Source organism: Delphinus delphis, chromosome 9 (genome assembly GCF_949987515.2).
Source record: "Delphinus delphis chromosome 9, mDelDel1.2, whole genome shotgun sequence".
NCBI classification, from domain to species: Eukaryota; Metazoa; Chordata; class Mammalia; order Artiodactyla; family Delphinidae; genus Delphinus; species Delphinus delphis.
Window position 1 is genome coordinate 10,741,859 of NC_082691.1, and position 20,867 is coordinate 10,762,725.

Sequence of the window (20,867 nt, forward strand, 5' to 3'; positions counted from 1 at the left end):
TAGCAGGGGACAGTCACAAGCTGAGTGGAGAAGATGCCGGCAGAAGCTCTGCGTGCTTGCGAGGCGCTTGGCGGTGAGCAGACGCGGCGGCCCTCGGGGAGAATGGGCCAGGCCGCATGTACCTCCGGAAGACAGCTTTGCATCCAGCCCATTCGTTCCTGCCTTAATCTCTTTGACAAATGTTTTGGGCACCGGAATAATCCAGGACACAGGAGAGATCTGCTCCCTGCCCTCATGGAGTTCACTGTCTCATGGAGAAAACAGATTAAAAACTTATATGATCTCCTCTGACCAAGAATGTTTAACCACGCTCTAGACTTCCCTTGTAAGTGACAGGACACACAGGGGATAAAGGAGAAAGTGAACAATGCCAGGAGGGAACAACCAGGTGAATGTGGGACATTCTATAAGGTGACTTGACTGAACTGTTAAAAAAAAAAAAATCAATGTAAGGGGGAAGAAAAGGCCAAAGACTGTTCTAGATTGAATGAGACTAATAACCAGTTGCAAAAGTGAACCTTGATGGAATCCCAGATTGCAAAAAAAAAAAAAAAAGAAGTGATAAAAGGCATTTTAGGACAAATGGGACCTTTGAATATAATAGGTGAAGCTATGGAATTACTGTTCGTTTTCTTAGGTGTGATAATGGTAACGTGTTTATAACAGAACATTCTTGTTTTTCCAAGATGTGTGCTGAAGTATTTAAAGATGAAGTGTGGGGACTTCCCTGGCGGTCCAATGGTTAGGACTCTGCGCTTCCACTGCAGGGGGCGTGGGTTTGATCCCCGGTAGGGGAACTAAGATCCTGCATCCTGCATGGTGCGGCCAAAAAAAAAAGTAGGGATGAAGTGTCTCTCTGCAACTTACTTTCTGAAGCTGGCAACAAAAAAAGCGAGTGTGTGCATTAAAAAATACAGATATATGGAGGGAGTGAGAGGGAACAGTAAAGCAACAGGGCAAAATATTGACGGTGAATCCAAAGGTGGTGTGGATGTTCACTGTACTATGTTTTAACTTCACAAAGATAAACTATAATTGTCTGTAATTGATCAGCTACAATGGGGACCATGACAGCAACCCACAGGTGAACCATGGCCAGAGCAAGACGCTCCGACTCATTCTGGAAACAGAGCTCCCTGGGGAAGGGGCAGTTCAACCAAAGCCTGAGCTAGGGTAAGACACTGAGAAACCTGGAAATCTTCAGACGGGGTGGGGAGTGGGGAGGCAGAGGTGCTGGTCTCTGTGGCCGGGAAGCCTGGCTGGAGGAGGTGAGGCCAGGCTGGGCTGGCTTTGGGCTAAGGAATGTGGACCTCATCCTGGGGCACCTGGGGGCCACCTGCACCCCCTTCTGAAAACTGACCCCTCTCTCAGGAAGCGCTCATGATCCCACTCTAGTCACGGGGGCCCCCCTAGCTGAGCCAACCAGAGCCAGACCGGAAAGCAAACATACGGTCAGTGCCTTTCTGTGGTGAGTCAACTTGAGCCAGGCTTGGAAGCTCAGGTCTGGAGAACAAACCTTTCAGAAGGGGAGGAATGCCATCCTGGGGTGTGCCTGCCCATGTCCAGCTGTCCCTGACATTGACCAGGTTCTTGGCCTTCCCCAATCAGTAGCAATTGACCAGAGGCCAGACAAGAAATTCAAGCAAGGCTTTACTGGGGCCCCTGCTGCAGCAGCGGGGAGAGAGAACAAGTAACAGGTTCCCCTGCCCGCTCCCCTAGGCGGGGCCAAGCTGGTTCCTTACATGGGGTGAGGGTAGGGGTGTGTCCAGGGGTCCAGCTTAGGTGGTCTGCCCACCCCTTTGGTGGTGCTGTGCGCAGGCGGCACGCACAGTACCCTGCTTTTGCTTCTGACACCGTTTTTGCTCCTGGCTCTTCAGAAGTGGCAGTTGGGTTTTTTTTTTGGTCTTTTTGTCCATAATTTGCCCCAAGATGGTCCCGAGTGGGTCATGGTCACTTGCAACCTGGGTCGTGGCTAACACCCCATGGAGAGAGTTTCAGCAGAGGAGCACCCTGGCCAGAAAGAGTTGGGTGTCGGAGGCTGGGGAGCGGTGTTAATCACTGCTAGTCATAACTAGGAACAACTTACAGTTAAATGAAAATAAAAATACGAGCTTTAAGGGTCAGTTAACCCAGGGGTGCAGACCTATGATTCACTTATATTAGGTTCAAGACCAGGCCATATTCACCTCTGGTGACAGAGGCCAGAGCAGCAGTAGCTGAGGGGGTGGGGGGAATGGTGGAAACATCTGTCTTCACCTGGACAGCAGTTCCACAGGTGTATGACCTTACAGAACTCAGTTCTGTATGTCAGCTTAAAAAAGTGGATCAGGCCAGTGGCCAATGACTCCCAACACAAAAGGTTAAACAGTAAGACAAAGAAAAGAAAAAAGGCTTCAGCAGTCCCTGGGCCCATGAAACACTCCCTTGATCCTGTCTAGAGACTTCTCCCTCCAGCCATTGCCGCAATGTCCTTGCTTCTCTCGTAGAACCCGTGGCAGGCAGGATGAATGGTCTCAGGGACCACCCAAGCTTGAAAGGTTGTTAAGGAGGACAGGGCTGCAGGGGGTAGAGCTGAGGGGGCAGGGGTGGCAGCCCCTTGCTGCAGGGAGAGGACACAGGCCACCAAGCCTGGAGCGAGAGAAGGCCAGGAACATGGCAGTGCTGCTGGCAGGGAGCTGCCGAGAGGAAACACTCAGGAAGTATTCCCTCCTCTGCAGTGTTTACAAGAGTGGGATAAAGATTGGTATAAGCCTTTAAATGGTAGCATTCACCCATGAAGGCATCTGGTCCCAGACTTTTCTGTGTTGGGGGAGGTTTGATTATTGATTCAATCTCCTTACTTGTAGGTCTGTTCATATTTTCCGTTTCTTGTTGGGTCAGTTTTGGTAATTTGTATTTCTCGGAATTAGTCAATTTCATCTAAGTTATCTAATTTGTTGGTGCACGATTGTTCATAGTATACTCTTATCCTTTTAAGGTCAGTAGTAATTTCCCCAAGTTTCATTTCAGATTTTAGTCATTTGTTTCTTTTCTTTTAGTCAATCTAGCTTAAAGGTTTGTTCATTCTGTTGCTTTTCAAAGAAACAACTTTTGCTTACGTTGATTCTCTATTGTCTTCCTATTCCCTCTGTTTAATAGTTATTTCTTTCTGCAAGCTCTGGATTTAGTTTCTTTTTTCTACTGCCTTCAGTCCTAGTTAGGTTAACTGAGTTCTTTTTTGCTACTTCTTTTTTTGTAGTCATTCATTCATTCAGCTGTGCTGGGTCTTAGTTGCGGCATGCAGAATCTTTACTTGGGCATGCGAACTCCCAGCCACAGCACGTGGGATCTAGTTCCCTGACCAGGGATCCAACCTTAGCCCCCTGCACTGGGAGCATGGAGTCCTAGCCACTGGACCACCAGGGAAGTCCCTTTTTTTAAATGTAGACGTTTACAGCTATGAATTTCCCTCTTTACCACTGCTTTCATTGTGTTTTAGACTTTGGTGTGTAGTGTTTTATCTTGTAATTTATTTGTGATTTCTCCTTTGACCCCTCTGACTGTTGAAGAGTGTTCATTTACACACATTTGTGAGTTTTCGTTTCCCTTCTCTTATCTAGCTTCATTCCACTGTGGTCAGAGTAGGTACTTTGTATGATTTCAATCTTGGTAATTTATTGAGGCTTGTTTTGCGGCCTAACGTGTGGTCTCTCCTGGAGAACGTCCCACATACACTTAAAAATAACGTGTATTCTGCTGTTGTTGGGTGTTGTGTGTGTCTGTCAGGCCTAGGTAGCTTTTTAAGTTGCATATTTGGTACGTTCGTAAGGATATATAACACAAAGCATAAGGTGAAAACCCGTGAAACCACCGCTCCCCTTGAGGGTCAGAACACCACTGCCACTGTCACTCTCCCCAGACGCACCCCTGTGCTGTCCCCACAGGGAGCACTGTGTTGACCGCCTTGCTTTCCTTCCTGTTGCACATGTGCGGATCCCATGAAATGCAGACCTGGTGTTGCGCTTTATAAAAAGGGCATCACACCGCGTGAACTCCCACACCTTGCTTTCATCCCTCACGGTTTGAGGTGGCCACGGTGACGTCGGGGCTGAGGCGCCCCTCAGACCTTTCCCGACCTCTCTGTGGGTATAGCCCGAGCAGCCCATCTCCCGATCTCTCCACTCCACCCAGCACATCACAGGCCAAGGGTGCACAGCTGCCCCATACAGTGGGACAGCGCTCCCAGCTGTGCCTAACATCCACCAGAAAGGAGCCCCCCACCCCCTGGGGGTGGGCTCTGCTGGGTCTGGGCTTCTGGGCAAACCCCGGGACCTGCCTCTTTGCTCCCTGCAGCACTGGGGGCGCCGTTCCTCCCTCAGCCTCTCTCCACTTCCGTTCCCTCAGCCAGAAAAGCCAGAAGCAAGGCTGCAGAGGGACAGAAGGCCCACACCTGGGGTTCCAAGATGTCAGCGGGCAACGTGGAGCCCGCCCACACCGGACGCTCCCCCCGCGGCAGGTGTCCGGGGGCGCCCTCTCTCCTCCCCCAAGGGACACATAAGCCTTTTCTGCTGGACAGGAAGGCCCTCGGGGAGGCTCAGGCAGCTAGCACACAGACGAAGGCACTCGGTCCGGCCCCTCCTGAGGCCTCTGGCCCCATAGCTGGCTCCCTGCCTGAGGCAAGCCCACACAGTGACGTGGTGGCAGATGCGTCTCCCAGCCCTGGTGACACTTCACCAAACAGCTCTCCTGCCAAAGCCAACTTGGGAAATTCCAGGGACAAGGAAATTTACCCGGGGTTGCGAACAGCTGGGCCTTGGCTTGGAGCAGGGAGCCCCACCCAGGCACAGGACGCAGGTGGAGCAGGAAGGAGGGACTCGCCAGGTCCACCACGAGGGAGTCCTTTAATAGAGACGGGCGGACAGGGGACACAGCTCGGCCCTGCACCTGCAGTGCGGCGGCTCCTCCCCCACCTGGCGTGGCCCCAGGGTGGACACGGGAGAGGTGTGGTTTTAAAAAACACAGCGAGACCAATTCTTCACTTTCACAGAGAAGGGGAGCTTGGGGGAGCCGAGTCCGAGCCCCGCCTCCAGCAGGAGGGAGCTTGCCGCCCCCCCCCCACCGCTGTCTGCACACGGCCAGGGCAGGAGCCCCGGCTGCACAGAGGCCCAGCCACCCTACATCTGTCAGCGTTTCTACGCTAGGTACACTGTTGTGCTGTAGAGGCCCCACCCCCAGCGTCAGCCTGAAGCCTCTGGTGGGAGGAGGGACACCCCCAGCCCCTGCCACAGGAGGCTGGGCGAGACGGGGCCCCGGGACAGAGCAGCCCCGCTCCTCACCGGCCCAGGGCCAAGGGGTCATTGAAGTAAAAAGGTCAACGGTGGACAAGATGCAGGCCGGTGAGAGCAGGCAGGGGTCGGGGGGCCAGGGGCAGCAGGTGTGCATGAACCAGGCAGGGCTGGACAAGCATGGGTGGGGTGCGGACGGGGCAGGGACAAGGGCGGGGCTGGGGATCTCATCAAAAACAGTTCTGCAGCTGCAAACTGGGCCAGCGAGCACCACCGCCCAGGGGTCCCCTCCCAGCCAGTGCAGGGCCGCCTCCAGCCTCCAGGGCCAGGCGTCGGGGCGCGTCCTGGCTCCAGGTGTACGTGTGGGGAGGGCCGCTGGTGTCGGGGGGGCCGGGCTGGAGAGGAGGGTGTGTGACATCTGCGGGCATGTCCCCGTCGGCCAGGTGGTCAACAGGATCAGTTGTTCTCGAAGAGAGAGAGCAGGTCGTCATTGCTGTTTGTGGGGAGGTCGGGTGGGCCCAGGTAGGACAGCAGCTCGTCAGGGTTAGTCAGTTCTGGGAGCAGCTGAGGACAAAGCAAACCCGCCAGCTTTGGGCCTGGGTCCCCAGCCGGGATGCGGCACACCCCTCACCCCGACACAGGCTGGCACTGGAGCCCCTCAGCCTGCTCTGCACAGGGGCTCTTCCAGCGAAAGACTGCTCTGTGACCAGGAATCACCTGTGACAAGCTGTTCAAGGACAACATGGGACACCCAGGACCGTGAGGGGTCCCTGACGTGAACAGGGCGAATGCAGAAGGTGGGATCCCACTCCCTGGGATTTTCTGCTTTGAGCTGTGCTTTCTACATTTTTTCACGCTGAACTTTGTATTCATTTACCATGGTCAAGAGACAGTCACCTGTCTTTTTTGCACTGAGTCTGGCTCACATACCACCTGTGAGTCAGACAGGTCAAATCAGACCCTAAGGCCAGGGTCACCAGCTACAAGCCAAGTCTTCTCGGGGACTCTGCCCATGCCACGGTGGCACCCAGGTCCCCAGGGCCAGATGTCTGGACACAATCACCCATGGCTACTCTGGATACCTCACACTCGTCAACAAAAGCGCTGACGTCACCCGACCAGCTCTCCCTGCGTCTGGAAGTCACGGTGGTATCACTGTCCTCCCTTCTATGAAGCATGTGGACCCTGGGATGACAGATAAGCCACACCCCAGCCCCGGCTCCAAGTGCTCCCCAGCACGGGGCCCAGTACTCACGTCCAGGCCCGGTTCCGGGGCCTCCCCTGCCCCAGACACGGGGGGCCCCATCATGCCTGTGGCAGCACTGAAGGCCAGCTCACCGATGGGACCCGAATTCACCGGGCCCAGGGGCTGCCGGGATGCCGGGGGAGGGTTTGGATGGTGCAGCTGGGGCCCTGGGGGGCCTCCTAGGTTGGGGGCATGCAGCCCCGGAGGCCCAGGGTTATGGGCCGGGTCCAGGTGACCCGCTGGTGCCATCTGAAGGAGGAGAGAAGAACCTAGTAAAATGGCCCAGGGGCTCTCCGGGTGGACAGCTCGTCAGCCCCCCGCCTTGGCACTGACCTGGCCTGGGAGGCAGGGGGCAGATCTCTCCGGTGTCAGGAGGCTGCTGGGAATGTCGGATTGATAGGAGACAGGGGGGGGCCCCGGGGTGAACTCAGCAAGGGTCGGGGTGCTGGGCGTGGTGGGCGGGAAGGAGTCGGGGAACGTCCCGGGTCCCAGGAAGCTGGAAGCTGAGAGAGGAGAGCCAGGGGGCTCATGCCGGTAGAGCACGGAAACAGGCCAGCCACAGCATGGGCAGGACTCACTGAGCTCACCCAGAGAACGTCTGACTTTACGAACTTGCTATTCGGCAAAGGGCATTTCTTCTCATTGCTGCTGGGGGAGCTGGCTGATGACACTGCCAGGAGGCTGCGAGGGGACAGGAATGGGACCCACCGCACCCGGACACTCGCGCACGCGTGGTCGGACGGGGCCGGTCCATGGAAGTGTGCCAGCACAGACCTTTGTTCCAGACTACTGGGGAGGTACGTGCAGCTGCAGCCGGAGGCCCTGCTGCCCATCCCCGCCGGCTCGGCCGAGGCTGCGCCTATGCCACCAAGTCCCCAACCAGGCCCCCAGGCTCGCGGCCCTCGGAGTGACACGTCCACAGGCAGCAGACTGGTGGGAGAGGATGGATCATTTGTCCAGGGCCATCTGTTTCTAGGGCAAGCCCCCTGTACTCACCCTGGCTGGGGTAATCGCCGGCAGCCGGGGCTGAGGGGGGCTGGAGGGGGGCGAAGGGCGCGGCCCCAGGGCCCAGGGCAGCGATCATCTCCATCACGCTGGGCATGAGCACGTGGGCGGGGCTCACGGTGCGGCAGCGCTTCAACGCCGGCCCGTCCGGCTCCTCCTTGACGTGCACGTCAGGCTTCACAGGCACTGGCTTCCAGCTGCACGTGGGGTCGATGGTGATCTCCTCGTAGTCAGAGCTGGGCGGGGACATGCAGGGCTGGTCACCACCTATCCTGCTGCCTCTCCTGGCCCTGGGCCATTTTTAGGCAGACCTCCCACTCAAATGCTTGTGGCCACCCAGCACATTCCACGTGCTTGTGGGCTGCGGGCCTGGGTCGGATGTGGATTCCGTCCACGGCCTGGAGTCGAGCCCGCTCCACGCTGGATCAGCATGGGGTATCTCCCCACCTGTCCCAGGGCTGCCCTCTGCTGACCAAAGATGCTGGGGTTGCAGGAAAGGAGACTCACTTCTGAATGTAAATGAGGATGCCCAGCATGTACTGGTCCACCTCCAGGCCCTCCAGCAATGCCGTCTTGCTGTAGAAAACCAAGGGGACACACAGCTCAGAGGGCTGGCCCAACCTCTTCCCGGGCACAGGCCCTGTCATGTCTCAGCCCCCGGTGTGAGGTAACCCTGCGTGACGTCACTGCCCTGAGCCACTCCATCCCTCCTAGCCTGTGCTGTGAGCCCCACACCTGGCTTGTGGAAGGAAATGCCCATTAACAGCCTCAGAGGAAGTGCCACCCGCCCCCAGAGCCGTGGGGACCGTCTCTGACACACTCACTTGCACACGGGGCACCTCCAGGTCCCTCGCTCACAGTTGAGCTGTAAATAGGACTCCAGGTCAAAGCACTGCAGAGAAAGGGCAAGACAGTTCCTCACACTGGGGCCGGGGCAACCCGGCCATGCTCTGTGGTTTCAGGAACTTGGGGCTTATTTACTGCCTGTGTGAGAGGCTCGGCTCCCAGGCTTTTACCACGGCATCATCCTAACAGATGTAGGAGACGGGACAGCCTACGCAGCCCTCCCTGGGAATGACATGTGGCCAAATCAAGAACTGGGCAGCTCTGCCCAGTCAGGGAATGACTTCCAGGACGTGGTGTGGAGGAAAAACATGATGCAGAGCGATGTTTACCGCTTATGTAACCAAAAGGTGGGCGGGGGGGTGGAGGGTGTGTGTGCACGTACTTGTCTGCACGCAGAGCGTTTCTGCAGAGACAGACAAAGGCGCTGCTCCTGGGGGCAGGGCGGGGAGAGGACAGCGCCCTGCATCCAGGATGCCGTTTAAAATCGGAGCCCCAAGAACGCAGTGAAACGGCTGTTACGCTTAGAATAATGTTAGAAGAAACAAAAGCCCAGTCTGAGGGGAGAAGGCAGGGGAGCCAGGCCACCTGCCCACTGGCCGGCCTGTCCTGTCACCTGCCAGCCGAGGTGCTCAGAGGCCACTCCCGCTGAAGACAGTTAAAGGGCAACGGAAGTTCTGGCAAAGCTCTGCAGTGGCCACCTACCTGAATGTGGCGACAGTCATGGCCTCGGGCAGGGAGCTGGATCCTGCGGAAGGTGATGGGGCACTTGAGAGACACCTTGATGGCCGTCTGCTCCACCCCGTCCTCTCCGTTGGGCCCAGGGGTGCCAGGGATGGTGCCGCTGCTGAAGTTCCGCTTTACTGACATCGACAGGGGAAAGGAGGACGTGGGTGAGGGCCGCCAAGCGGGACCCGACCACTGCTGGCTCAGCACCTCCGAGGGGCGTTCCAGGGCTGACTGCTGCTCTCGGCACACAGCCCCCGCCCCAGAGAAGGCAGCCTTGTCTGTCATGGGGCCGGCTGCCTGGGGCCGAGGAACACAAGGGCCACTCACTCTTGGTGATGCAGTGCTCGGCGGGCAGGAGGCGCTTCTTGAGGAGACCCTGCAGCACCGAGCGGACGGACGGCCGGTGCACCAGCTGCAGCACGAAGAGGTGGGACTGCAACAGGAGGACCCGGTCAGTGGGACGTGGCCCGGGGAGGCGCAGCGCAGGCCCGTTCTCCTCTTGTGGCTAACGCACAGGCAGGCCACCTGCTGCCCCTCCCCGGGGAGCCCAGGGGACCAGGCCCACACCTATCTGGAAAGCTCACTGTGTGTCTGCACCAACCACGGCCTCTCTGTCGGAACACAATTATCTGAGAGGCCCCTGAATGTGCCCTGCCTACAGCATCCACCTTTATCCACGCTGGTCCAAGTGAAAACATCCCAGAACTGCATCGGGGCTGCCCGCCTCTGCCCCCTCCCACCCGGGCTGATCAGTGCTGTGCAGCTAAGTGCATCCTGCCTCTTCTAGTCCTGGATCCGGAGCCTGCTGGAACCTGAATGACTCCTTAACAAAGACTCAGGGTCAGCTGAGACTCAGGACCCTGTGAGCTTCCTCCAGGAAAGAGGCAGGCTCAGCTAGTTTCCCTTACATAATTAACATGAGCATCAAATTTAGTCACTGAACCTAACCCGAAAGCAGCAAGGGCATTTTTATTTGAGATCCTTTACTTACAAGGCCCAGGATGGGAAGGAGGAGAGCCAGTGCCTTTTTCTCTAGCCATGACGCCCCCAACCCAGCCCCGCGGAGGGCACTCACGCAGCAGCAGGCTGTGACGGTGATCTGGATGGTGTTGCGGCCCGGCTGGCACACGTGCTTCAGGTAGAGGGGCTTGTGGGAGGTCTTGTTGTCGCCACGCTCGATGGTGAGCGGGGTGGCGTTGACGCTGACCTGCACCGAGGCCGGCCAGTTGGTGTTCATCTGCCGGTCCTCGTGGTGGTAGCACTTGAACTGCAGCTCCAGGTCCGGCCTGCATGGGAAGGATGGATGCTGAGAGCGAGGGGGCGGTGCGAGGGGCTGCAAGCTGGGGGCAGGCGCCCACTCACCTCAGCATCAGAGTCTTGTAGACGGAGTCACGGAGCTGGAAAGCGTGATTGCTCACGGCCAGGTTGTGCTGCAGGCGGAAGGGCTCCAGGACCACCCCGTCCCGCACGGGGAAAGTCAGCCGCAGCTCGTCACAGGGGCCACTGCCTGGAAGCAGGCCATGCCGGTGTGAGCAGGCCACCTACAGGATGGCCACCAGGCCAAGCGGCCTGCTCCCGCCCCATCGCGGGGGCTGTGGCCCCTCCTCCCCTGCCATGGGGCTGGGGTTTGGGCAGCATCTCTCCCGGGACCCTGGGCTCGGCCTCCACCTCCAACGGGAACAGATCTTGGTGTCCCGCCATTCTGTCCTGCTCCAGTAGGAGCCCCAAGAATGATCCCTGAATCATGACCAGAGAACATGCCCCACCAACCCAAAAAAATGGCGTCTCTGGTGCTTTCAGAGGGGGTAGGAGGCAGAAGAGGTGCGAACAGGCCACCTGCTGTCACCCTAGTGCTCAAGCTAGGGTTTTAGGACCCCCAACTGCTGCTGCAGTGGTCTCCCGGAAAGCAGGAGTTCTTAACCAGAAGTGGGCTTCAGGGGGCCCCTGAAACCATACACAAAACTGTGCACATGGCTATTTTCCTACAGAGGAGATGGATGCTTCAAATGGATTTGCAAAGAGGTCCATTAATAGAAAATGAAGGTGAAAGCCCCCCACCCCCGCCAAGGTCCCTGCAGGACTGTCTGGAGCCCTGCCCATCTGTCCCGAGAGCAGACCTCACTCACCGGGTGGTGACGGGTGCAAGCTGCTCACGCCGGGCTTGAGGTCGGGCAGGAAGGGCGACTTGACCTCCTGGCTGGTGGACATGTAGGGGATGCTGCTGCCGGGGGTCATGGGCGGCGTGGGGCTCCCTGGCAGTGGGGAGCTGGGGTAGCCGGGGATGGAACGGGCAGGCTGTGGGGTTGAGCAAACAGTCAAGGTGGAGTGGTGTAGGGGTAGAGTTTGTTCTTGGAGCGCCCAATGGGAATGGTCAGACCAGGAACGGGCAGGGAGTCCACGCCTCCTCCTGCCTGGGCGCCCTCTCTCCAGGCGCCCACCCTATGGGCCTCCCACCGCCCATACCCCACTCAGGCCGGGCTGGCTGTAGCTGGCGCTCCCCCCGTTGAAGCGGGCACCCTGCCCGCTGAACTGCTCTGCGGGCTGCAGGAGAGAAAACCGCGTGTGCCTGGGACTGCCGCCTGCCCCTGAGCGCTCACAGGGTCCTGGACTTGACCCTAGGAGAGGGCTGGGGACGGGGGGCCCACCACACACACGGGTGTTGGCTTCTTTCTTCTTTATACACTTTTTGTGTCTTCTAAATAATCTACAGGGAGCACGTGCTGATTTCCTAATTTTAAGAACGACCACTACAGAAAAAGAGCTGACCCCACGCACCAGAGGGGTTTACGAGGAAGCCACAGAGAGGCTGAAAGGACACAGGTACACACACCTCCTGTCCGTCCTCCAGCGGCACTCTCATCGCTCGGGCCCCTCCCCTCAAGAGCTCCTGGCCCCTCTGGCCTGTCCCCTTGCTGGGCTTCTCTGCAGCAAGCAGAGGAGATGGGGACACTGTCCCTGAAGGACACGCAGGTGGCGTGGGTGCCTGCCTACTGCTCCATACACTGAATCTCACAGAGGGGCCTTTCGTACCTGGACTCCCCTCCTGGGAGCTGCCCTACGCTGATCAGGGCCCCCAGGAAGCTCCTGGCTGCTTGGCCACCCAAGCACACGCGAGCCCACTCGCCAGCCCCGGCTGCCTCAAGGTCCGCCTGTGTCCCACAGGGCTTGGCGTGGGCCAGCAGGGGCTGCAGAGGCCCGGGAGAAGCGGCCCTACCTTGTAGTGCAGTCCCGCGGGGCTGGGGGTGGACAGGGACTGGCCCGCACCCTGCTGCAGGGGCAGCCTGTGCCCAGGGTAGGAGGACGGGGCGGGGGGCTGCCCGGGGCCAGGCGCGTACTGGGTGGCGGCGGGCGTGTACTGGCCTCCTGGCAGGTACTGTTGCCCAGGATACACCTGAAGGAGGAAAGAGGCAAAATGGCCAGGAGAAGAGGTGCTGGGGAAGCCCGTTCCCGGGGAGGGAGGGCGGTACCCACCCTATCAGGCACAGCCGACTCTCCCTCCACACAACGGCTCTGAGGGCACTCGGGGTGGGGGGCCTGACCACTCACCTCACTGGAGTAGGCTCTCTTGACGCCCTGTCGGGGCAAGGGCTGGGCCTGGGGGGGCCCAGGGTACCCGTGCTGGGGCAGGCGCTGCCCTGCATATAGGGGCGCTAGGCCCGCTGCCCGGGTGGGGTTCATGCCCATGGGGCTCATGCCGGAGGGGCCCATCAGCCCTCCCACGCTGGCAGGGTTCATGCTGCTGGGGACACTGGGCCCCCGGGGACCGCCGTGCTGCAGGAACTGGCTGTTAAAAGACTGTCCGGCCCCCATCTGGGAAAAGAGGAGAGGAACCATCCAGGCCTTACCCACCGCTGTGGGCGCCAGCCTTGTGCCCATCCCCTGCAGGCGGGCTCCCCCTCGCCCCCTCCCCGGCCTGGGTTCTCTCCCCTCAGCTCCCTACTCCTTTCCCGCCTCATCTTCATCGGCCCCGGCACACAGCGTGCGTGTCCCCAGGGCCTCAATCCTGGCTGCCTGACAAGACCCTGCCTTCTGCACCAACGCACACGGGCCGCACAGGAGGAGCTGCGGGGCCTCACCGCTCCGTACTGGCTCAGCTCCTGGCTCTGCTTCTCCTGGAGGGCGGCCACGGTGGCCGTGGCCGTGGCTGTGGCCGTGGCGGCAGCAGCAGCCACGGCAGCAGCCGCCGCTGCTTGAGTGAAGTCGGTGGAGGGCCGTGCGGCGTGTGAGGGAAGGCCCAGGCCCCCTGGCCCCCCCGGGCCGCCCGCATACCTGTAATAGACAGACAGCTCAGCTCAGAGGCGCTCCCCTGCCATCTTCCGGGGGGTACACGGCACCCGAGGGGAGCCCCATTCTTTCCCACACACCCCCCTTGTTAGCTTGGGAGCCGGCAGGAGCCGCAGAGATGCAACGTTCAACACATCAGTGTCACACAGCTCCCAGGCGCCCAGCAAGTTAGCAGTGTCGCCCCCAGAGGGCTCCTAGCACGCCTGCCAGGGGAGCGGTCCTGCTTACCCAGCGGTGAAGCCGGGGCCCCCGGGGTAGCCCCCGCGGCCATACACCCCTTGCTGCACGTAGCCCTTGTTGGCACCGCCCTCACCGAACGCCTGCTGTCCCAGGCACTGCGGGGAGTTCAGGGCAGAGCTGCCGCCTGCCATGCCGGGCATCATGGAGCTGCCGGGGGGGCTCCCTGCGGGGCCCATAGGGTTCCCCAAAACCTACAAGGAAGCAAGAATCACCAAAGGACACCATCCAAACAACTTGCTTCATGCCGTGGTTCTAAATTGCTGGAAAGGAGAGGCTGGGCAGGTGAGGAGGTGGAGGTGGGGGCAGAGGGGAGGGTGGTCCAGTGGGGGGGGCACCTGCTCACAGGTGGGGTGTGGAGGCCAGGTGAAGACAGGAGGAGGAGATCCCACGCCACGTGTGGAAGAACTGGTCTCTGAGGACGTGGGAGACTCAGGAAACCCTGGCTCCACTTCTCCGAGATCTGAGGGGGGCTCTGGCGCCCCTCGGGGCGGGGCCCAGGTGTGGGCTCACCTGGCTCTGCGCCGCGTTGCCGACTCCCCACACGGTTGTGACCACGGACAGCGATCCTGCTGGCTGAGTGGCACTCTGTTGCCAAGGCACCGCCTCATAAGCGAATGGACCATCACTACAAGGAGAGGGGCAGGCGGGGAGACTCGGTCAGGAGGCCGCAGGTGCCTAGAACCCCGCCTGGGAAGAAGCGAAGGTTGGGAGCAGAGGGATCCCGCTCTACCACCCACCCGTGTCCTGGGGCCCGAGCGGGGAGGGCAGCAGGAGACCCCACTCACCCGTGTGGCGCGGGGGGCAGGGCGGGTTTCATGGGGTTCATGGGGTTCATTGGCTTGGGAGCAGCCTTAAGGCCAGGTCTGTGGGTGGCAGGAAGCAGCCCTCACTGGTGCTTACGTGGGACTCAGATGCTCTGGCTGCTGGGACAGGAGGGAAGGAAGTCAGTGGAGATGCTGCCGGGAGACCCCTATCAGCACCAAGCCCCGTCCTTCCTCTGCTCCAACCGATGAAGGGTAGGGCAGGTGAGACGGGGACCCGGGGGCCCGCTCAGGGGGCTCAGGGAAGCCCGGCATTGGCCCTACCCGCACTGCCCACCCTGGCAGATCTCTGCCCTCCCCAGCCCCAGCCCGGAAGCCAGCACTGACCCTTTCTGACCGGGCCCTGCCACCTGGAGCCCCCGGAATGGTTCTGGAAGCAGACTTTCTGATCCCCCAAACTTTCCACGTTCTCCCTCCCCCACACGAAAGCCTGGATACGCATAAAAGCCAGGGGACATCCAGAACCCAGCTGCCAGAATCCCCTGCCTCCACCCCCCCCCCCCCGAGGGGGGGGCGGGGAGGACAAGGCCAGAGGCCTAGGAGTGCCAGACAGCAGGCGTCACCTGCTCAGGGTCTGGGGCCTGCCCACTATGGGGAGGGGCCTCTGCATGCCGGAGGTGGGGGTGGGGGTGGGGGTGCGGCACCAGGTCAGCTAACCTGCAGCCTGGGGCCAGGCAGGGGCCGGAACTAGGTGTGGAGCCAGCAGCCCATCCCTGGCTGGCAGCCCCCCAGCCCCAGGGCTTCTCCCCAGAGCAACAGAAGGGCGGCGTGAGCACAGGGGCAAGGCGGGAAGACTGACCCCCACAGATCGCGGTGACCCGCACGGTGAGCTCCCAACAAGGCGGGGACGCACACACAGCGCAAAGGGCGGAGGGTTGGTGGGCACCCAACAGACATGGCAAGGGGCCAGTGGGGACACAGCAGCCATGGCCGGGGGACACGCATGGAACCTGTGAGCCCGTGCTGGGATGGGGCACCGCTTCTTCCCACTCTGTGGGGCTGGCTCTCTTCTCCTTAGCACCTCAGAAAACGAGCAATGCAGCAGCCGGCTGCCCCTCCTGGCTGCCAACGCCTCCGACACCTCCACAAGCAAACCCTCCGCCAACCAGGCCGAGGGCCCTTGCTGGCACCGCCAGGGCCACCTCTCACGCGCACCTCCACCCAGCCTAACCACAGAGGCATGCTGGCTGTGGCTGTCTGGGGGTCTCCGGGGACGCCCCTGTCTGCCTTCTCTGGGTCGAGGTTCCAACCTAGAGCACCACTGCCTTCTAGGGGCTGCAAGGCCTCACGCGCACGCACACACCACCTGGGCAAGCTAACTTCTGGTGGCTCAATCCCACCGCCTCAGCACTCACAGTGCCACCCACCCAACCCCAAGGCTCGCATTCCTGAGCGCTGACCAGGACCTCACCGTCAGGGCAGCCCAAGCGAGGCAGGATTATATCATCATGTCCTCTGCAAATACAGTCCTGAAGGTGGCACGCGGGGGCCGAGTCCCTGACCAGGGCCCCAGCGCAGGTGGGGGATACAGCGGGGGCTGTGACTTGGGCCCAAGGCCTCCCACAGAGCACTGGGGTGAGTGGTTCCCAGAATCGCAGCAGAGCCAGGGCTGGGAGGAAGGTGATGGACCGGTCAGACAAGAGGAGTGAGGCAGCTGGCGTGCCTGCCCACCTCACGCCTGGCCCTGCTCTCCTTCCTGACGCCCCTCCCAGAGGAGTCGGGCCCCAGACCACATGCCAACCAGGAAGCAAAGGCCAAGAAAGCAGGAGGCCGGTGGCTCCAGAGGGCTCAGGGGCCCCTGGACTCAGCCCTCGGAGCCAGAATCACTGAGCCAGGCAAGGGAAGGCTGGCTGTCCCCAGCGAGGACAACCCCCAGGTTGGTGACACTGCAGTGGGAGGCTGGGGGTGGGGAGCGCTGCCGACAGCCAGAAACGCCCCCTAAACCTGCTGAGCGGGGCCTGGAGCAACATGCAGCGCTTTTAGGACTTAGAATATAGGCGGGCTGCTCTAGACTGTGGTATTGGCAGAGGGACAGACACACAGGTCAATGGGACAAACTAGAGAGCCCAAGACAGACCCAGACAGAGTTTCTGACAAAGGTGCAAAAAGTATGCACTGGGGGAAGGACAACATTTTCAACAAATGTGCTGGAGCTATTGGACGTTCACAAGCAAAAGACAAAAACAAAACAAAACAAAAAACCCCTAAACTTCACATCTTATACAGAAACTAACTCGAAGTGGGTCACAGATTTAAATGTACGGCACAAAATCGTAAGAACTTTCTTAGATTTGACACCAAAAGCATGATCCATAAAAGGAAAAACTGGAAACTTTTGTTCTGTGAAAGATCCTGCTAAGAGGATGCAAACGCAAGCTATAGACTGGAAGAAGTATCTGCAAGCCACGTATCTGACAAAAGACTAGTATCTAGAGTACATAAAGAATTCTCAAAATGCGAAAGCTAAAAAAAAATAGAAAACAGGCAAAAGACACGAAAAGACATTTCACCAAAGAAGAAATACAGACGGCAAATAAGCACATGAAAAGATGTTCAACATCACTGGCCATCAGAGAAATGCAAATTAAAACCACATCGAGGTATCACTACACACCTATCACCATGGCTAAAATAAGAAATAGTGATACCACCAAATGCTGGCTAGGAGAAACTGGATCTCTCGTGCATGGCTGGTGGGAATATAAAATGGTACAACCACTCTGAAAAACGATTCGGTAGTTTCTTATAAAACTAAGCATGCAGCCACTATACAACCCAGCAACTGCACTCCTGAACATGTATCTCAGAGAAGTGTAAACTTACGTTCACATAAAAATCTGTACGTGAATGTTTACAGCAGTTTTATTCCTAATAGGCAAAGAATGGAAACCCAGATGTCCCTTAGCAGTGAAGAGTTTACCAACTGTGAGCCTGGAGGCATAAAAAGGAAGAGCTACTGATACAGGCACCAACCTGCAGGAATCTCCAGAGAATCATGATGTGTGGAAAAAGCCAGTCCCCAAAGGTTACACACTGTATGATTCCCTTTATATAACATCCTCGAAATGACGAAATTATAGAAATGGAGAGCACAGTGGTGGTTGCCAGGGGTTAAACGTGGGGAGAAGGGAAGCGAGTGGGAATATAAGAAGGTGGGGATGGAAATACATGTATCTCAACTGTATTGGTGGAGTTAGTACCCTCCTGTGATACTGTGCTACAGTTTTGCAAGATGTTACCACTAGGGAAAGCCAGTAAAGGATACAGAGCTCTTTGTGTTATTTCTTATAACTGCTTATAAATCTATAATTCTCTCAAAATAAAAATTTACTTAATGTACAACCGCGACTAGCTCTCTCTCCCCACAGAGGTGCCCAGGGCAATCCTTTCCCAAAGCTCATTGGATTGGCCAGGCCCACTCTGCTGTCCCAGAAGCAAAGGACAGGGAAAAGCAGGAGGAAGACGGGAAGACAGGCCCCCCCCTACACCCCCCCCCCCCCCCCCCCGGCCTGGGTCAGAGCCTCAGGGCAGGTGGAGCACGCCGGAATCTAGGACTGCTCAGCCCCACTCTGAGTTCGCAGGGTGGGGTGGGGCCTAAGACATGCATTTCTAACAAGTCTGCAGGTGCTGCCGCTGCTGGTACTCGGACCACAATCTGAGAGCCCGGGGGAGCTGGGGAGGAGGGGGACAGGGCAGGTGCAGGGCGGGGGGGCCCCCCGTGGAGGGTGCTGGCCTGGGGCCCAGGGCAGCTTCCTACATCACGTGACTCTGGGGAATTCCAGCCCCACGGCTGTGGACGAGACCACAGACATTTCCAGTTCCCCCTGAGCTTTCTGTGCGGGGGCAGTGACTTCCTGACTTCCTGCCAAGCTCCTGAACCAAGTCTGGTCTCCTCCCTGAGAAGCCCCAAACTCTCCAGGTCAGGGACCCCGTGACCCTCTGCTCCTGACAAAGGGAGAGGCGTGCTGTGAGCACAGACCCTCCTCCCACCTCCTGGCCTCAGAGGCAGAGGTAAGAAAGAGCTTGGGTGTGTGTGCTTCCTGCCGGCTGGGGGCTCTCCCTGTACACGGACACTCGCTGGAAGCCAGGACCTCGGCAGAACGTCCTGGCTTGAGGTCAGTCTAGAAGGCCACAGGGTTTTCTGGGGGTCAGATTACATCTTCCTCCCGAAAAAGAGCTACAGACAGCTCACTACCCAGACCCTTCTTCCCCAGGACCTCACAGCGCCTGCACCACAGTCTCCAAAGGCAGACATTAATTAACATGGGCCCGCCCTCTTCTATCTCCGCTCCGTTACCCCGGCCTAGTCACCCAGGAGCAGCAGGCCCCGCGACACACCACCCGACCCCAGGAGGGCAGGGACTCGCTGCCTCCCCCCGCAGCAGGGGGCCCACAGTTCCCAAGGTTCCAGTGACGGGCCCCAGCCAGAGGAACACCAGACACGCTCAGAGAACGGAGAATGATAGCTCGAGCATCGCAGGACACCATGGGGGGGGGCTCACATGCTCCAGTGGCTCAAAGTCCTGCCCCTCTACTTGGGAGACCACACACTGACTAGCATAAGTGTTAAGAGTTCATCCAGGGGCTTCCCTGGTGGCACAGTGGTTGCGAATCCTCCTGCCAATGCAAGGGACACGGGTTGAGCCCTGGTCCGGGAAGATCCCACATGCCGCAAAGCAACGAAGCCCGTGTGCCACAACTACTGAGCCCGCGTGCTGCAACTACTGAAGCTGGCGCGCCTAGAGCCAGTGCTGCACAGCGAGAGAAGCCACCGCAATGAGAAGCCCGCATACTGCAATAAAGAGTAGCCCCCACTTGCAGCAACTAGAGAAAGCCCGCACTCAGCAACGAAGACCTAACACAGCCAAAATAAATAAAATAAATAAATTTAAAAAAAAGAGTTCATCCAAAATGCCCAGGAATGAGCATTTCTGAATGGCCCAGGTGTGGGTCATTTCAGAGAACAGTTGAAGGGTTGCACTCTTCTGGGCCTCAGTTTACAATGTGTAAAATAGGTACGTGGTGGCCACTCTAGGACTAGGAAAAGGGAGAACACGTGACCACCTTTAAGTCATCAGCCCCCGATCCCATCCTGGACCCAAGCGCTAGTGGACACTCCATGGGGAGGCCTGGCTGCCCTTGGCGATCAATCCAATGATCAGGAATCCTCCCCGGCGCACACCCTACCAGTCTTTCACGAGTGGCTCTGAATCTGTCATTCATCATCTCACCTTTCTCTTCCCAGCCAAGAGCCACCCTCTGGGTGTGACAAGTCCCCAAGGCCAGTACTCACGGGGTGAGGCTGAGATTCCTTCACTTATCCTGTTACCTCTCTCAAGCTTCTTCAACGGAAGCTCTCTGGTTCTAGTGTGACAGGATTTGGTGGGTGAGTCTGTGTTCGCCCTATCAACTGTCTTACAGATCGAGTCACATGTTCTGTGTATTTCCCTGTGAAATCTTCTGAGATAATATTATACGAAGGACTTAAAGACATCACCATGGATATTCTGCAACTACCGGGAAGAGCGTATGGGGAGCAGGCTGTAGGAGAGCAGGTCAGGGGGGAAGGTGGGGAAGGTCCGGAAGAGCAGGGCAGGGGTAGCAGGGTAGCGCGGTGGGGGGTACAGGGCAGCGGGGAACAGATGCGGGAGGCTAAGGCAAGACACGCCGGGGGGCAGGACACCCTCCCGCCTGACTTCAATATGTCCTGTTGGGAACAGGGTATCTCCACCAAAAGCACGGCTGGGGGCTGGAAGGTCAGGGTCGCCAGCCCCAGAGCCTATCTCCGCGGACCTTACATCCGCGTGCCGGCGGCGCGCACGGCCCGGAGGGGCCCGAAAGGTGAGCTTTCAGGCCACACCGCGGAGAAGAGGCAGCGGGACCAGCTTGGGCGAGGGCCCGGGTCAGCCTCTTGCCCCAGACCCCTCGGGTGCTCGGCCGGATTCCGGCCAGCCCCAACAAAGGCTCAGGTGAAGGGTCGCCTCGGCGCGCACGGGGCCAGTCGGCCCAGGACCACGACGCACGCGCGGCAGGTGCGGCAGGTGGGCGGCAGGGCCGGCTCCAGCCCCGCCGGGGCCCCGCCGAGGCGCTGCAGAGCCGGGCCCGGGGACGCCGCACCTGCCGCCGCCCGCACCTGCCGCACCTGCCGCCCCCGCCGCCCGCACCTGCCCGCCCGGTCCGCTCACCTCCAAGCGGCCCGGCCAGGCCCCTCGCCGCCGCGGCCCACGGTCCGCGCCGCTCCATGCGCTCAGCCCGCCCTCAGCGCCGCCCGCCGCCCCGGGGCCGCCGCGGTCCGCGCCATCTCGCCGCCGCCCGCTCCGAGGGCACAATGGAGCCGCCGCGCTGCTCATGCATATGCATGACGCCGCGCGCCGGCTCCGCCCCCAGGCCAGAGCAGTGGAGCCCCGAGCCGGCGCTCAGGAGCGAGTGGCCGCG

General features: G+C 59.2%; 1 protein-coding gene across 8 annotated transcripts; it reads right to left on the bottom strand.

Annotated features, from left to right (window-relative positions):
• Positions 1–4,868: 4,868 nt before the first annotated feature.
• ZMIZ2 (zinc finger MIZ-type containing 2) lies at positions 4,869–20,752 on the bottom strand. 8 transcript variants are annotated; one of them, XM_069541004.1, is made up of 18 exons: positions 20,618–20,752; positions 14,397–14,531; positions 14,122–14,236; positions 13,600–13,802; positions 13,164–13,356; positions 12,634–12,897; positions 12,302–12,478; positions 11,214–11,382; positions 10,450–10,594; positions 10,163–10,373; positions 9,415–9,520; positions 9,064–9,221; positions 8,340–8,407; positions 8,023–8,091; positions 7,507–7,751; positions 6,844–7,013; positions 6,520–6,759; positions 4,869–5,828 (listed from the first exon to the last, which is right to left on the bottom strand). In XM_069541004.1, the coding sequence occupies exons 2-18, from the start codon at positions 14,444–14,446 to the stop codon at positions 5,721–5,723; spliced, it is 2,691 nt and encodes an 896-aa protein (XP_069397105.1). In that variant the 5' UTR covers positions 14,447–14,531; positions 20,618–20,752; the 3' UTR covers positions 4,869–5,720. The 8 variants fall into 8 exon arrangements, with proteins under 8 accessions (XP_069397105.1, XP_069397106.1, XP_069397104.1 ...); XM_069541005.1 differs by having other exon boundaries at positions 6,603–6,759; positions 13,131–13,356; XM_069541003.1 differs by having other exon boundaries at positions 13,131–13,356.
• Positions 20,753–20,867: the final 115 nt, after the last annotated feature.

Excerpts from the sequence above, each read along its gene's own strand:
- ZMIZ2 (XM_060020152.1), bottom strand. The coding sequence starts at position 14,446 with ATGAACCCCATGAACCCCATGAAACCCGCCCTGCCCCCCGCGCCACAC. Across the intron at positions 12,479-12,633 it reads AGAGAGCCTACTCCAGTGAG|GTGTATCCTGGGCAACAGTA; the intron begins GTGAGTGGTCAG and ends TTCCTCCTTCAG. Across the intron at positions 10,374-10,449 it reads TACAAGACTCTGATGCTGAG|GCCGGACCTGGAGCTGCAGT; the intron begins GTGAGTGGGCGC and ends CTTCCCATGCAG.